Raw genomic sequence first — 17,919 nt, forward strand, 5'->3', positions numbered from 1 at the left:
AATGAACAGTTCCTCCTTGTTCCCCTCGTTGGACGTGATCTCTGAAACCATCCTGCCATTTCATCATCATCATCACCTTAGGCTCCTTTACATCAAGAGCGTCCCATGTCCCTACGAATAACCCAGAAACCCATCAGATGTTTCATACAGCATTTAATACACATCAAAATCCATGCAACACACACACACACACAAATACACAAACACCCATTTAAATTATTCTCACAGAACAGTAATGCCGACGGCAACCCAAATGAACAACAAAATAACACACAATTAGAATTAATGAGAAACACAACATATAACTTAATTCAACCTTGTCAACTCAAGGTGCATCCACTGAAGGTCCTGAGGAGTAGATGATGACAGTGAACGCAGCGCTGAGCTCAGGTGGCAGATTGTGTGCAAAAATAACTTTCTGCTGCAGCCACGAGTCACCTCGGAGCCATTAAGATGAAAAAACAACAACTTTCCACTGAATGTGTCTGCTGCTCAGCCCCGGAGGATCCCGTTGATGCTACAAAAACTAACCTTTCAACTGTAGAAGTCCTGTCAAACATTCACCAACAGGTTGAAGCGCAGTAAACCTGGATAGAGTGGAGCTGCTTGGTGTGGTTCCCTGGTGTGTCCAGCACCTTGGGGGGGGCACCCAGAGGGAACCAGTGGCATTTCCTGGACCACGCGTAGATTTAAATACGGAGTCGAGTGAGAGGCCAAAGCCGCAGCGAACACGTGCACGTAGAATCCATGCGCTGCGAGTGTGTGCGCGTTTCACTAGGCGGCGTGTTTCCGCGGAGCCGCGGTCAGCCTCAGAGGGCTTCCGCACTTGATGCAGCGAGAGTTGGAGTTGCCCTCTTTCCTGGGGATGTGCCAGCATTTGGCGCAGCGCACTCTGTACTTCTTGTACCTTGAAGGGACGGGACAGGAAACAACACCGTAGCGTCAGTCTCTTTTGTTAAATCATACATTTAGAAGACACATTTAACGTGGTCCATCTGGGGTCAGTGCTACACAGATCCAGTTCAGGCTCATTCCGCTGTGCAGAAGCAAATGGCGTTTCCTTCTCTTACTAAATTTACTCTGTAAACTTCTGACAATTAAACACAAAAGAAGAAACTATGTGAAACAAAATTAAGTTCAACTTCATGCAAATGAAACGCTAATATCAGCTGTTTTAAGTGCTACGCTTGGAATCTAATTCTGCATTTTTGGCTCTCCATGTCTCCTTTTTAGCCAATTATATTAAATCGTCTCTTGTTCTTTGAATCATTGTTTTGTGTAATTGTCGATGGACGGAATTAACTGGAAAAATGTACAAATATATGGATACAATTATACAAAGTTGAATGCAGTCTATGTCTTTATATGTTCTATTACTTGTTGGATGATACCATTTCTCTGTAGTAAACTTGAATACAAAATTTAAACTTTTTGAAAATCTGGTAAAGCGTTAGTAAATTGAAGCATGGCTGTTGTAGAGAGATGCTCTCGGGTTTCATGCATGTTTTTATAGTATTTATCAGCCTTCAGTGTTGGAATGAGCTACCTGATCCCACAGGCATTGCAGAGTGGGGTCCCGTCCTCTGCGTCCCTCCACATGGGGGTCTTCCTGGTGCAGCACGATTCGCACGCTTTACCCTCTTTTGAAAATGAGAGGAAACACATCTGTAGTGAGTTTTACAGCCACTTTCAACTGTTTCTATCAAAATAAGGGCAGTGATGCAAACATAAAGGGAAGAAGGCTGCTCCTGTGAGTTCACAAGAAGGTCTGGTCTCTGAATACTGGAGATACAAACCAGTTCAAAGCACATGCAAGCTTCCAATACTGAGGGTTTGTTGTTTCAAATGGGTGAGGATGAGGGAGAGATGGTTTGAAATGAAATACAGCGACTCAAAGAAACAGCTACACAGCTCAGTCAAAATCCTTCTTTGTTTAAGGGAGCTCGAGTTTATACTCATTGTGGTTTCAGGATGTTTACACAATAGTTTCCCTAAATAAATGTTTCACCCCTGCCCTGAAGATGCTGTCAAGTCACATGTTTTGAGATGGTGGTGCTCTCTAGTGGAGAGAAACGACATGTCATGTAGAATAGATAGTAGCTACTTTCTTTCAACTATAGAGTAATGTTACATTGATGCATTCATTTTAAGAAACACACAGCATGGCAGCATTATACCCTAAAATATATCTTAAGATTACTTATTATATTTCACTATAAATATGAAGTTGAGTCGCTTTCTGTGGTTCTGTTTATTTTTTTATAAATAGTTTCTTACGGTGTTGAGGGGCTGAGGATGGAAAGGTTTGTATGTTTCTTTGGCTTTTAAAACCCTTTGAGGAAGTTTTTTTTTTACTCTACTGTGAATGAAATTGATTAATCTCAGTTTAAATTATAGGGGTCAAAAAAGATCAAAGTGACATGAGGTCCACAGAGTAGCGCAGGTACTGGAGCGGCACTCACTGGGGACGCTGGCCGTCAGGTAACTCTCGTCATCCGAGCTGCTTGTTTTAATGGATTTCTGGGACATCCGAGTCCTCTGCCTGGGTTTCCTTGCGCTCTTGTGGAGCTTCTTGCTGCAGCAGACACCAAAGGATTATGCACTTGAACTATAGTACTGTTGGCCGTTACCCAAGTACACATTTCCTAGATAGCCATGCAGACGTGTTATGGATCTGTCACTACCTGTATGTTGACGTGATGATGAGCCGACACTGTTCCCTGTCGTCATCCAGCGCTGTGTCCATCCTGAACGCCACTCCCTGGAAGTCCGGGTCCTGGATATCGGCACTCCGCCTGGGATGAGGTTGTTTTCTGGGAGTCTTGGTCCTCCGCAGCTGGGTAGATTTAATTTCCTCCTTTTCCAGTGGCCTCGGCTCCGTTTTTGATGGCGCAGAAGGTGAGGGGTTTGCTGCTCCACTGTAACTGGTGCACTTCAGCTGTGCAACCGGAGGCCCGGTTTCCTCTCTCGGAGCGTGCGCACCTCCTGGTTTAGATGATGGGATTTTGCCATCTCGTTTTGCGAGGGACTGACACGTCTCTGTGGGGCCAAATAAAAGCGTTGCCGATTGCAAAGGGGGCAGGACGGGCTTCGGCGGGAGCAGCAGGGATTCACCCTCTGGAGGCTCTGCGGACAAAGTGAAGTTTGCATTGTGATCCAGGGCTGGCTTTGACCGAGCTACATTTGCATCTTCATTTGAATTAAAAGTTAGCTGGGCATTAAGGAACGCATAGGGGATGCGTGTTTGGAACAAAACACTTTCAGAGAAGGGTGCCTGCAAAATATCTTGTTCAGAAGAGACACAGCCCCGCTTGCACTCCTGGTTCCACTCAAATTGTCTGCCAACGGTGAGCATTGAAACATTTTCAGCCGTCTGTGACTGAATACAGTCTTTCCTGCGGCACTGTGGCTCAAAACTTGGGGCTCTGCTGCAGTCCCCTCGGTCATCGTCCACTGGGATGTCCTGCCTCTCGCAGATAAGGAGAGATGGTCTCAGAGTGCATTCAACGCTTATACAGTCGCTGGAGACTCCCCGATCCGCTGCATCCGCTGCAGGAGTCGATGTTTTGTCTGTTGAATGGAAGGATTTTGCGGCGGATGAGACTAAACTTTGTTCGGACTGCACATCTCCTGGATGGAGGATCCTCTCGCACTGCAGATTGATCATACTCAGTACTTTCCAAGGGCTGGTGCATTTAGGGTGTGGCTCAGCCAGAGCTGTGACCTCGCTGGTGTGACTGTGCTCTTTCACCTGCCTATAAGGTGACAAACTACACTGGCAGGAACCATTGGAGATGGAGAACAGGTGTGCATCGTCGCCCTCTTTTTTGACGACAAGAGGACCCTGTCTAGAAGTGTCGTGCAGCCATGCGGAGGGTGGGTTTGTGTCCAGGAAACTGTTGTGGATGGGGGATGCCAGCTTGGAAACTTCTTGGAAAAGGTAGAAGAGTGCCGAGTTGGAAGCATCGTGTTCAGTTGTTCTCTGGTTTGCTGGAATGAAGGCAGCTGGTCTCCTTGGGCCTGTGCTCATGTTGAGGAAGTGTCTGCGCCACAAGAAAAAAAACACCGTTCACGGTCGGTAGTTCCCAACAAGGCTTTGTTTAGCAATAAATGAATCAGTGTATTTCGTAAAATATAAAGTCTTTCCACACAAAATAGTTTTAGACATTTTTCTCACTTTGTTATGTATAGTTGCACCTCTTCTGAAGGAAAAAATCGACCCTTCAATCAAACTGCTCACAGCTCTGAGACATGCGGCCTGTGTTGAGGATTTCACACGAATTATTGATTCATGTCGAGTGGGAACCACTATTGAAGGAATGGGATTCAAACCAATGGCACCAAGAAACAAACGAGCTGCAGAAGCTGCTCAGTGAAAGCAGAGAAGATGGAGCTCGGGTTGGTTTGTTCCCACACTAGAAAACACGAAGCTATAGAGAAAAAAAAAACTCTGTTGAAATGTTTAATTAGGAGCCCACTATGCGAGTTATACTGACTAACGTTAGGCCTAACGCGAATTAGCTAACGCCCGGGTAAATATTGTTATTTAAAAGCCGAAACGTCATCGAAAATAAATTTCATAAATATGACATGAAACTCCATAAATCCAGGCAGATGTATCTTTTGACAAATTGTAACTTAATTGACTCACCGGAGCTTTCCATGTGGTTTAAGCGCGTCCAATGGTACAAATGTAGCCTTTTTTTGTCTAAGATGTCGAAGGTTTTCGCGGTTTTCGTGGAGTTTGTGTCGCGAGCGCAAAGGCGAGTCAGACCGATATTTACATTATTAATACGGAGAATCCCTTAAAGTATGACTCATTGTCTGTATTAAGTATCTCATATCTGCATCAGGCGGCTGTTAATTCACTTAGGCGTTCGTTTTTCTGATTACAAAAACAAAAGACAAAAGTGTGGACGTATTAGCTGCATTTAACGATCCGATTCAAAGTGTGAAGTCTTCAGGCAGAACGCAGTCTGTTGGCAGGTAGTTTTGCAGGTACGCTTGCATGTTCTGATCCATCGGCTCTGATCTCGATGTATATCCCCGATCCCCACGTTCTGTCACGGCCTCGAACCACTGCTTCACCCGGGTCAAAACGCGCTCATAGTCAACAGTGCGGATCGCTCACCTCAGACCTCCAACTGATTGATGAAGTGGGCCGATTCACTGGCAAGTCGCCGGAGCTGGTTGCTGTGACCCGGGTCGTGTTTTGGACCAGGAGGAGTTAACGCTACGCAGGTGTTTGGGGTTTACTAGATTACACCTGCTGGGGAATAAAGGCGTTCAGCACGCGCACGTCCTGTTTCACTTGCTAGCTGCTGCCAGGCACACATGTTTGTTGAGATGTTTACTGGGTGAAGGTGGACATTTTACAAACATTGGCGCGTGCGAACTGTGCAATTTGAGTATTTAAGTGCAATGGAGAAAAGCCTTTATTCCCCCTTTGGTGCGTGTAGTGAGTGATGCTTCTGGGTAATGAGGCGAGGGTTCAAATATTACCTTTAAAAGCATTTTATTGCACAACTTTGTCATCTCTAAACGTGCTGTACACGGTTGACTTACATTTTTGCGTAAGAGCATGTACAGTAGACTTCAACAAGTAAAGGGTAGAAGTCATTTCAAGGTACCACTGAGATTACCAGCTCACAAAACCTGCGATTGGATCCGAGAATAAGTGCTTAAAAATAAGTGTTCTTACGGCCACCTGAAACCCACTTTGCCTAAATGTTTTGCAGTGTTCATAAATGTAAGTTTCACCAGTCTAAATTCTGACTGACTCTTCAGCTTCAAGCAACGCTTGTTTTTTTAAATGCACTTCATTATGAAGAATTGCTTCTTCTTCTGTGTGTGGCCTCCGTATCATGCAGAAGAAAACGAGTTTGAGGTGAATGACTCGGGGGGGGGTAACTCAATGGGAACATATCGATCAGCCAGAAAACGTAAACTCGTAGGCAAAAATGGAAGTAAATGCATACAATATCCAACAAATGAATCAAGCGTTTCAGAAATGACTAAGAACATCATCTTGTAATACTTGTGCGTATACGAGCTGTAACGAGGAATGTTCCGTTGAACGGCACCAGGATGAACTTTGTTGAAACTTGCTCTGCGACTGACACAAACGTGAAATATCTAGTGTGTTTTGAGCAAAGGACAGTTTGAGATTTAATGTCGCCTTGTCGCTGGCTTGAGAACACTCCACATAAATAAATACATGGTCTGTAAACCATCAGTTTAATGTTTTGGGTGCTAACCATTCATTTCACCTTCAGTGAGACTCAAATAGTGTCTGACTCTGCCTGATGTCATCTGCAGGCCTGTCCTGTCACTGGTTAACTGTGGAGATTGTCAGTGGGGAAATGTTGCCTGGGAGCAGCCGTGGACTTGACTACTGCAGCCGAGCATCTCTCGGCGGTACCCACCACACCCCAGCAGGGCACCAAGTTTATGCCCACCCCCTCCTCCCCGTTTTCCCCCCAAACTCTCCACACCCGCTCTTCTCAGTGAGGTTTGGGCACATGACCGTCCACGTAGAAGTTCCTGGTGACTTTGGGCAAGGTGAGCTCCATGCCCTCCAGCTCCGGGGTGAGAATGATCTGGCATCCTAGCCGGGAGTTCTCCTGAAGCAGGGGAGCCATATCCAGCATGTCATCCTCCCTAGAACGCCGAGATATCAGTCAACAATCACAGCGATCTCCCTCCCACCATCTCGCAAACGTCCGCTTAAGGGAAATGACATCTGCAGCGGGCCTACCTCTCATCAGGCTCTTCCAGTTTGTCAAAATGGGAAGAAGTCACATAGACGTGGCACGTTGAGCAGGCCAGCGATGCCTCGCAGGCACCTGCATGAAAGAGACACGCGAATAATGAGCGATGAACATCTGGAAGTTGGGCTTCAATTAAATATTCAAGAGACGGCGTAAACGCCAAGTGCTCACCTTCCAATTCAATTCCATGCCTCTGAGCCAGATACATGACATTATCTCCCACTTTGGCCTTAACCGGGATCCTCTGGCCCGACCGATCTATATACACCACGTTCACCCTAAAGCAGCAGCGGGTTAAAACACGATTAAGGCACTATGCTGGCACGATACATTTCAGATGTGTACAGATGATGTGGAAGTAGCTTTCATTAGAGCCCTCCGTACTTCCCTCTATACAGCATGCATGTGGTGCAGTTATAGGAAGGCCAAAATGAAAAAGATTCAGGTGGCTTTTAATATCATGCTTTCATGATGTGTTGAGAAGATTTGATTAAATCATTCACAAAATGTAATAGTAAAAGGCCTCAACTGATCCAACCCAGAGTAATACTCTATTCTTCTTGTTTTGGGAAACATTGGAACAAATGTCTGTATTTAGTCTTTTCTTGTATTTACTTTTGCTGCATTTGTTGCTTTTTATGTGGACTCGGGGTTCCGGTAACAAAGTTGAATTAACAATCACACGTTTAAGTTTAACAGTCGCTCTTTCACTATTTTTCCCTTGCACTGCTAACAAAATAAATACAGTTAAGGAAAGGTATGTATGGAAATATGCTCTAATAAATATATATTCACTTTCTATCCAAGTGCTTCTTATCAGTGCTGCTGATTTTCTAACTAATGTGTTATTTTGACAGTAACAGTTTTTACTGGTGCATTAAAATCATCTTGTTGAAAAGGGGGCTTTTGATGTTAAGGATACGGTATTCACCATTAGTATTTTGTAAACGAACTTAAATGGCATTCAATAGCTTTAAAGAGTTCAGGGTCAAAGCTTAAGGTCACTCTTACAAGAGGAGCCGGGGATAAACCCACAAGCTCAGTGGTGACCCACACATCTTCTAAAAAAAAATTAAATGTTGTGCCGCAAACTCAACTTTAACTGTTGAAATAATAACTTCTAGGGGAAATGTGTCTCTCAAATACAGCGTGTGCATTCTGTGCAGGTCGCTGGTTTAGAGGACTACTGGTTCAGTGACAGTCTATGTTCAGGATGCAGTCCAGAAATAAATAACAAAAATGGCAACTTCAGCATGACTCAGCAACAATTTTAACCCCCGTTATTATTTCCCTGTAGATTAAATGTGGCCTCCACTGACCTTACGTTTGCCATTTCAATGTTTTAAGTATAATGTATGCATTGATCAATGCCAGCTGAGAACACTGTATACATTCATAATAATAATAATAAATGTCACTAGTTAACTTACACGTCGTCGGGCTCTTCTGCATTGGAGCTGCCCTCCTCACTGTGGTAAATACCTGTAAATAAAATAAAGAGTGATTCTGGTGACTTCGGCTCTTCCGGTCGCCACCGGATGTTTCACTTGTGGCGTCGCGTATAAGAAACCAATGTTGATGTCAAGTTACACAAGAGTTGCCGAGCGGACTTTCACAGCCAACAGCTGATGTCTCTCGACCACCTGCTCGGTAAACTCCACTGGCATCAACAGCGGCGTAAACATTAACTCAACGAAGGAACTTTTCCAGGCATGTTGTCAACAAACAGTCCTGTGGGAAGCAGCCCTCTGATTGGGGCTAAAAGTGTTAGCAAACTGCATCACTCACCTTTACTTGTCTGCAAGTGTCGATTTAGGGTCCGAAAGCTATCGAAGGAGCCCCGCCTCTGTAAGCTGCCCACGCCGCTCACACAGCCGTTCAGTCTGTAGAACGGACACGAGCTGCAGTCCGGTAAAGCTCTCGAAAGCCTCAAAGTCAGACCCACGCTCGACCGGACAGCCGCTGCTGCCGCCATGTTTCTGTTTAGATCACGTGCGTGCAGGTGGCCAATGAGAAAAGAGCGCTTGCTAGGAGACGACTGGGGTGGTGTCCTGCTCCCACGGCAGAGGGCGCTGCTGCCTCGCACACATGTAACTAAAGACGCCACACTCACGTGAGCGTGAGGTCAGATCAGTCTCAATAGTCTCACACGGAAACTCACAATTGCACACAGAAAGACTCACAAATGCCCACGGAGAGATTCACCAATATATTAGATTTGCAAATGCACACAGAATAATTTACAAATACATTTGACTCAAAAAATGCACGCAGAACGATTCACAAATACATTCTGATTCACACATCAATAAATTACTAATATATTTCTGCATTTTTATGAATTTGCGTGCTTATTTTTCTATTTGTTTGTGGATTTGTATTTCTTTGTGCGTCTGGTAGTAAAGGCTCTCCCGCTCAAGTGTAACTGAAACAAGTTTAAAGTTTCATGGTGTGAATGATTAGTTTTGTTTGAGTTGTGAATTACTGCTTAGTCAAATATGTTGCATCATGGATGTATTTTGCATTTTAATACAAGCGTTAGCTAACTGCTTTACAATATATTGCATACAAACAACCTAGGATGATAAGCTAATGTTAACTTAGTCACTATACAATCATTTTTACTAACTTTACACAACAAAGCCTCACCAGAAGTCCTTTAGGAAATAGAATGCCAGTTTAAACATATTAGTTAATACATGAATTTAATATTAAACCATGAAAGACGAGATTGTGTTACGGAGGTCAAACATTGTCTTGAACATTCCACCCTGTGAAGTAACCCTTCAAACGTTAGCTGGTATGGCTAAGATCAAGTTATCATTAACGTTTGTTGCGTTGCCTGCTAGGGTCAGGCAATGCAACAAAATCAATGCGAGGGAAATAAAGAAAGGGCGAACAATAACTAAGCATTTATTGTTCTTAACTACCAAAACTCAAAGTGACAAAGAAAACAAAGTCTAAACAAAACAGGCCTCCAGCCACAGGTCTTGGACCCTCCCTCTAAGGTTGGTGGAATGCCTTTGGCTGGTGGTAGGGCCAAATGCCTGGGCTGTCTACAAAACATGGAGAAACAATCCACAAACAAAGATCAGGGACGTAACACCCCCACCACTAAAAATCAACATATACAAAAGCATGAAATTCAGCAAATATTTCAGTCATAAGTTGAGTTGTTCTATGTGTAAGTCTCTTTTCCGTTTGATCTTGACCCGGGTGTGCTCCTCCTCACGCCCTTTTGGATTCCGCTCTCTCTTTTACTTTCTCTTCCTCATCTTCTTTTTCTTATTGTTTTTGTCTGAGCCGGGAACCTCCGCTGAGGGAGTGAATAGCGTAGCGAGCAGTGGCGATTGGGATAAGAGATCTTTGACGGACCTGCTGCCTCCCTCAGCCTCCTTTCCATCTTACTGGCGCTGTCACTTGAGCTGGGAACTGAGCGACGCTTCACAGGGGCTGGAGGATCATTGGCTGTCTGTCCCAGTACGGAAGTAGCAAACAGACAAAATCCTTCACTATCACATTTTTTCAGTACCACACAGGATACATGTTCAGTATAGTATAGTATTGCTTCATGCAGAGGATGGACTCGATGATGGCCATCATTCAACCTGCCAAAGACGATGATGGTGCACTTCTACACGGCCATCACCGAGTCCATCCTCTGCTCCTCCATCACCGTGTGGTACGCTGCAGCCACAGCCAAGGACAAGGGCAGGCTGCAGCGTGTCATCCGCTCTGCAGAGAGGGTGATTGGCTGCAATCTGCCGTCTCTCCAGGACTTGTTCGCTTCCAGGACCTTGAAGCGGGCCAGAAAGATTGTAGCCGACCCCTCCCACCCTGGACATGAACTGTTTGTGCCCCTTCCATCCGGCAGGAGGCTGAGGTCCATCAGGACTAAGACCTCCACCACACGAACAGTTTCTTCCCTTCGGCAGTCGGGCTCATCAACAGAGCCCGGGCCCCCCCCTGACTGACTCTCTACATGCACATACACTTCGTCACTTTCACTTGTCACTTTCTGTTTAGCTGGTGCACTTTATCTTTATTTTTATTTAAATGTTATCTTTATTTCTCAACGTACTAACCCATAGCTTTAGCGTACTAACCCATAGCATACATTTATTATACATTTATGTTATTTGTATCTTATTGCTGCACTACGTTGTCGTTATTGTACTGTCTTCCGTAATGCACCAACCGCCAAGTCATATTCCATGTATGACAAGACAGGCATGGATCGACATAAAGGTATAAGACCAGTCAGGGTGGTTAGACCCTCTAGTCATATCACACTTTGGAAATACGTCATTAACACTGTGGTCTAGATCAGTATGTGTCAAAGGTTTTGAAACTACCTCCGGAAGAGGACAAACCAGTCCGCCGGGGTGAGGAGAACATACTCTGTTCCTCACCCAAAGTACAGGGTGCACATCGACACCAATCACAAGCTTACCAGGTATATCTGCAGAATATCTGTATGTGCATGGGTGATTACAGTGATTTTAAAATATTGTTGTAAATCTTGTATATTGTTTATTATATTAACATAGCAACCATAATGGAAGTGCACATTGAACTTCATTGAATTGGAATTCCATAAGCTGGTTTTGTAGTGTTCCAATTCCTACAAATACTTTGTGAGACCTATACTGCTAGAGGTGCATGTGTGAAGTAATGATACAGTTTGCCATGTTTCTTTGTTGCATACAATTTGTGCATGAAAACAATATGAAAAAGTACTGCCTGACTGTGGTTCAAGGACCTGGTCATTGGTATGGTATTGGTATTGAACACTTGAATGAAATAATTATTTATAAAGAACTTCAGAAAGTAAATAGGGCATATGTGGGCCTATGTGAACAGGAACAGGAGTGCAAGCCAGAAAACCAGAACTGAAGGAACTGATGGAAGTGATGGGCATCATCATGTCCTGGTGGAACATCATGTAGGTCTGCTAGTTTACTGGGGAGCTTTGATTCTAAGAAGCAGCTATTTAGAGGTTGTTTCCTGTCAGCAGCTCCCATCCAACCCAGAACTTCATCAGGTCACGGAAATTTGAGCCACCAAAACTCCTTCAAACCTAAATATTAAATACACCATAAATAATGAAATCCGTACCCCATATGGTGTGCAGATTTTGCATCACAACTGGCATCTCTCCCTTTTTTGGTCATTTTTTGCAATTGCTGAACCCAAACAAGTAGAGGTGCAATAAATATGTAGAGAGGTAAAGACAGGTGGTGGTACCTCGGCTTGAGGCGACGGACCCAGTCACACAGTTATGGTTACTGTGGACAACACTAGCTAACGTTAGCTAACAAGCTTATGGAGCTAAAGATGAATTCTCAGAATTATCTCTGCTAACATAACTTAACAAGTCATGGTTCAAGCACATGTCATGTCTTATAACATGCAGGACGGGGGTACATTTATTATGTTTCACTTACACTGGAAGCAGGAGCGCCGTCACTACCAGACGCCATTTTTTTTGCCGACCTCTGACCTGTCGCTTCGCTACTGCAAATTGGGCAACTGTAACGCTGGCACCCTGGTTCAACCAATTTGATTGGTTGAACATGAGGGCGACATCTGATTGGCTACAGGTAGGCCCGTGCTTTCACATTGAGATATTGTTGATTTATTTTTGTTACTTTACAGCATGCGACATGTGCTCTGCCATGCTTGTGTGTGCTGTAAAGGAAGACAAAGTTAGATATCATGTCGAATGCAGGCTGGCAGAGGGACGCTGACCAATACGTCTGATGTCACTGGTGTGTGAAGAAAGAGCAATGCTGTTAGGACGATGGGTGAAGCGCTCACACACTCATACAGTTATCCTAAAAAAAAAACCTCGACAGAGTATTAAAGCTGCCACAGAGGAGCGGTGTGTTGATATCAGAGATTTATAAGGTCTAGCGCACTATAATATAACAGCACAATATATTTTTGTTTCTTTCCTTATCTGTCCTTCAGGGTCTCGTAATGATCTGAGCTTTGGCAGAGAGCCACTGTTAAAGTGGGTTTTAAGATGCATACTCACCCCCCATCTGGATGGGGCCGCAGAGGTTCGTTCCATGGCCATAAAAAGTAAATGGGCCACTCTCATGTCTAGTTCTCTATTTTATAGGCAGTGCTGTGAGGCGACTGACTGGCACATCGATTATTACACTTTATATACTTCAAATCCACATAATGAAACACTTTTACACTTTCATGTATGTACTTGCCCCCATCTCTCTCTCTCTCTCTCTCTCTTTCTCTCTCACACATACAGTACACACAGACACACACACACACACACACACGCACACACACCTGCGCAGGATCATTGTCCAGGGACAGTTCACCCAAACGTCTACAAAGTCTGTGAAATTCAGAGCACTTAGTATATCATCGGACCCTCGAGTCGTGCAGGCGTGTGTGTGTGTGTGTGTGTTTGTGTGTGTTGAGGGGTGTGTTGGCTGGAGGTTGTTTAACGCTTCACTTGGATATGTAGTGGTCCAAAGCTGTTCCTGCAGATTACACTCCCCTCACTCCCTAAAGACGAGGCGGTACAGTAACTCACCCAACCTCCCATCGACACTCATACATCTTTAAGGCAACTGAGGTACTTCAGTTCTTAAGAAAGCGTACAAATGAAACACACCCACACACACACACACACACCCAACAGAGTTAAAATATGGCACTTGCCCAAAGGCCAGCATGTGTGGACAATTCAGCGGTGATATAGAGATCAGTGTGAATCTCCCCAGAGAACACCGTGTGTATTGTATGTATAAAATGTATGGACACACACAACATGGAAAAACACCATCTTTCCCAGCAGTCCTTTGGGTGCTGTACAATCCCACCGGCGCTCCCATTATTGTTTTTAGTTATTAAACGTTTGCCGATTACAGCAGAATTAAATCATGCCTCGGTTATAATGGATGATGTGTTTCTTTATGACCATTAACGTGCGCACTCCGTTTCCCTTTGAAGCAAACGCTCCGACACAAAGTCATGTGCTGTTAGGAGAACATGGAGCACATTTTGATGACCTGTTTTTACAACTTTGTATGACTCATGTATGAACTATTTATGCAACACCGAGGATCGGCTAAAACGTCCACTTATTTAGAGATGGACGTGTTTTTGGTCCCGGATGTAAATCAATTTAATAAACTAAACTCGAGTTGGAAAGTATTAACATAGAAATACATTTTTTTATCAACCCTTTTTCCAGGTGTTGAAAAGGTTTATGGAGAATTTCATGAATTTGTACAATGTCCAAACATATTTGAGCTGCATTTTGAAGGTGTGTCGCTATGTATGACTTTGATTGCAAATGTCTCTACATGGTTTCTCACTGTATTGTTAGTTCCCCATTTTGATGTTTTTTTTCTGGCTTTACTGTGAGTACATCAGTCATTTCTTTGACCAAATCCCAGACGATAGGGCAGGACAGCAGCCGGAGCCATGAGAAGCAGATATGCGTCCTGAAACCGAAGCTGGAGCAGGCTGAGGAGATGCTTAGGAGACGCTAGAAACGTACCAGGCTTCCCCTGAAGATGGTGAAGACCTGCAAGGTCACAGCGGCCCTGAAAAAGGCGAAAGACCTGCAGGCGACAGATTAACAAATCTGCTGCAGAATGCAGAGCTGCAGTTTGAGGGAAGATGCATCGAGTTGCGGGATGATCACAGACAACTGTCCTGCAGAGGAAAGCTCTGCAGGACAGGGACAAAGACCACAGCTGGGGTCAAAAGGTCCAGAAATGACCTCCTGATGTGTATTCCAAACCACTTTTCCATGACCTGTATGGAAAATGTCATGGGGTCAAGGAAAGATGTGAAGGGGGACGCATGGGGAGTTAGGAAAAGGCAAACGTGATGTTGCAGTTATGTTTTGGGGAGGCATTACCATTTCCTTTAGTAACGGAAGGTCCAGTCCAGTGTTTCCCATCCAAAAGGAGCTGGTAAAGGAAGCATTGAAGCATCCCCTGCTCCCCTCACGGCGGCCACTAAGATGCTTCGAGGTAATCTCTCTCAGTTAAGAGCCTTCTTAACCTTTGCAGATCTCTGGAGCCATGTCACAAACATGGAGATGAAGTAGTGCATCATTCTCTCCTCAGCATTCAACACAAAAAAAGAGCAAAGAAATCCCACACAAACATGTGGATGTGAAGGAATCCGTCTTAATCCCTTAAAAGCAGTTTAAAAAAGGTTTCCGATTTAATTTGACACTTTGAGGGTGAAACCCATTTTCTAGTGCAAGAAGATCTTGCTGAGATCTTTTAATCCCGGTTAAGGGAGCCGCTGCATTCAGGAAGTATGTTTGAAAGAAACTGATATCTACGTAATACACAACAAAGACAGATTTTTTTTTTAACTTAAATGAAGTAATCTAAAAAATAACATTGTACAGCATTAAGGGAGTAGAGAGTTTGAACGTTTCATGGACCAACGTTGGCAATAAAGCTGCTTTGAACGATGCCAGCAAGCATTTACAGCCCCAATGTTCCCTTTGCCTTGGTGCACGGCTTAATGAGATCATAAGCCTTTTCTAGAAATGTTAAAACAACATCTTGAGTTAGAGATTTACAGCTGCCGTCCCGCTGAGTTCGACCTTATCGACAATGGGGGGTTTCAGAACATTCCATTCAATCTGACCGTAGCATTAGCATTTTCTTAAAGGATTTGAATCTGAAACCATTTTGTGTGTGTGTGTGTGTGAGTGTGTGTTTCTATGATCTACCTGCAGATGTGTATTTCAGCTGCATTTAGCAAATCCTGTTGAGACTCCCTCCTCACACGCACACAAGCGTCTGAACAAAGTATCTCGAAAAGGGTAAATGCCGCTATTTCCTTTCATGCCTGATCCGCGTGGGAATATTTGTGTCTGAGCCAGACGAAAGGGAAACTCCCACCAAAGTGAGTCATCACAGCGGCCTGAGAGCTCGCACCGTTGCCCTACCTCGCATGGTGTTTATGCGTCTGGGATGCTTTTCTCTATTGTGTGTCACACATTTACATGTAGCAACTAAATGTAATCGCTGACCTTTTTCGCACACTGAGCGGTGGCGAGCGACGCGGCGTTTGTTTTAGCCCGGAGGTCCGTCTGTGGTGTCGCGGTTTCGGTCTGCGGTTCGAGCGACTGCCGTCTGGGCTGTGACGGACGTCGCTGGCCGATGACTGATGACCTTTGACCTCCGGGGAGAAAAAGGCCGCGGGGAGAGGTCAACGACTCGGGAGGTTACGGAGTGTCATGTCAACAAATACTAACACAACGAGGAAGTCAAAGGTCCTATTAGGGTTTTTATAAACTTAAACACACACACACACACATTATATATACACAAAATGAATTTCTGATTTGAACACATTTTAGGCATCAAGGATTGTGATATTCTAGATTTTTGTTCCCATAAAAAGAACAAATGTACACATTTTTTTCAGTTTGCTGTAAGGTATTAGTGAGTGTTAAATTGTGCATTTGTTGTAAACTGTAATACTATAATGTGTATTAATCTGTCATGAGCCTTTTCATGTCAGATTTACACACAGTGGACCAGCTACGAAAAGGAGCACATTATGCAACGGTGGAGAGGGGATGTAAGGCAGCTTTTGCTGTTTTTGTGTCCTTTTCATAATGTCAATTGTTGCCCAAAGACTAAAACCAACAACCCTCAACTTGATGTCTCAATTCTCTTCGGCTTCACTTCTATATCCCTCAAACAGGAGGTGGTGATGGGGGACTACTTTCAGCCGCGGATTGATACCACATTTGTAATGACCCTTTACACCAGTAGTTTGTGGATGTGGGATTGACTCTAAATGATTTGGCTGTATTTGTGGTAATAAAACATGACATTACCGAGTCCAACAGGTTGCTCTTATGCATATATATTTTTTTATTTTATATATTTTTTTTAATGTATAAATATTTTTTTCAATAATATTAGAAAGAGTTTAAGTTTACTATCACAAAGAAAGAGACCATACAAGGCTTTGGCTGTACATTCTTGTTGCTAGGGTCATTGTTGCCACAAGTTCTCAAAACTGCTTCTTTGGTAGTTCCTGTTCGAGAAGATGTCTCCAGGACCCCATTTTGACACAATGTCACACACACACACACACACAGACTCACAAGATAAAACCGATACCACACGTGTCGAGGCCGAAGTTGTGGTGAATTCAGAATATCATCAGGCTTTTCCTCTAAAAGAGCTGACTCATCAGACGCTGCTTTTCACAGTGTATCAGTCTCTATCAAAGCACGTCAACGTATTACAACAAACCAACCTGTCAATCACTTTGTGGTCTCTGCGGAAACGACTGCATTCCAGGGAGTCGGCACACTGGGGGGCTTTTTTCCTGTTGTCATGGCAGCAGGATGATTGAGGAGGGAGACTGGCTGAGGTTCCTCTCTCTCTCTGTTTGTTGACAGCAGGCAAAGATGACTTTTTTATTGTGACTGTTTGTCTTTGTGTGTGTGTGTGTGCGTGTGTGTGTGTGCGTGTGTGTGTGTGTGTTAGTGCGCTTGCCTCTGTGAATGCATATTTGAGCCTGCATGCACTTTAGTGAAAAAGAAGTTATTGACTTGACCTCCCTGAATCTGTGTGTGTGTGTGTGTGTGTGTGTGTGTGTGTTTATGTTGTCTTTTGATTAACAACAACAGCGACTGTAATTGAGCGGCCGTGATCCAGACCTGGTGTCTGTGAAACATCTGGTCCAAGACGGAGTGCAATGTCTCTCTAGGGACTACGGGGTGTTGAGTCTGTGACAAACGGGACTCTGTTTCACTCCACGGGAGATCCACGCACAACTTTTCATTGCAGCTGTAAATCGTCTTTATTTTACACAGTATATTTTTAAAACGAATGAATAGTCTGCAGATAACATCGCGTCTGTTTGCTTTTACATTTAGAGGTTCATTTTCATTCGTTAATAAAATGGGGGGCACATGCTGGGGTCCACACATACGTTACACCACGCAGTTCTGATGCACACTCACTCACACTCTGGTACTTAGGCTAAAGAGAGCGTCCCTGTTAATTTCTCGATTTACTGTTGAGCTTTCAAACACAGGCCACCTTCTTTAAAAGTGTTTCTGTGCCAGGCTGTGAGCATTAGAACAGCTACGATCTATTTATAAGAGATCGTGGCG

The 17,919-nt window shown here is 44.1% G+C and overlaps 2 protein-coding genes across 2 annotated transcripts; both read right to left on the reverse strand.

Annotated features, from left to right (window-relative positions):
* Window positions 1-90: 90 nt before the first annotated feature.
* zglp1 (zinc finger GATA like protein 1) lies at window positions 91-5,119 on the reverse strand. Its single transcript, XM_062564553.1, has 6 exons — window positions 4,652-5,119; window positions 4,178-4,430; window positions 2,685-4,043; window positions 2,463-2,575; window positions 1,547-1,640; window positions 91-907 (listed from the first exon to the last, which is right to left on the reverse strand). Exons 3-6 carry the CDS (start codon window positions 4,028-4,030, stop codon window positions 775-777), a joined length of 1,686 nt encoding a protein of 561 aa, XP_062420537.1. The 5' UTR covers window positions 4,031-4,043; window positions 4,178-4,430; window positions 4,652-5,119; the 3' UTR covers window positions 91-774.
* Window positions 5,120-5,504: 385 nt separating this feature from the next.
* fdx2 (ferredoxin 2) lies at window positions 5,505-8,767 on the reverse strand. Its single transcript, XM_037473155.2, has 5 exons — window positions 8,559-8,767; window positions 8,201-8,252; window positions 6,942-7,048; window positions 6,758-6,845; window positions 5,505-6,660 (listed from the first exon to the last, which is right to left on the reverse strand). The coding sequence occupies exons 1-5, from the start codon at window positions 8,743-8,745 to the stop codon at window positions 6,504-6,506; spliced, it is 591 nt and encodes a 196-aa protein (XP_037329052.2). The 5' UTR covers window positions 8,746-8,767; the 3' UTR covers window positions 5,505-6,503.
* Window positions 8,768-17,919: the final 9,152 nt, after the last annotated feature.

Source organism: Pungitius pungitius, chromosome 9, assembly GCF_949316345.1.
Source record: "Pungitius pungitius chromosome 9, fPunPun2.1, whole genome shotgun sequence".
In the NCBI taxonomy this organism is placed as follows: domain Eukaryota; kingdom Metazoa; phylum Chordata; class Actinopteri; order Perciformes; family Gasterosteidae; genus Pungitius; species Pungitius pungitius.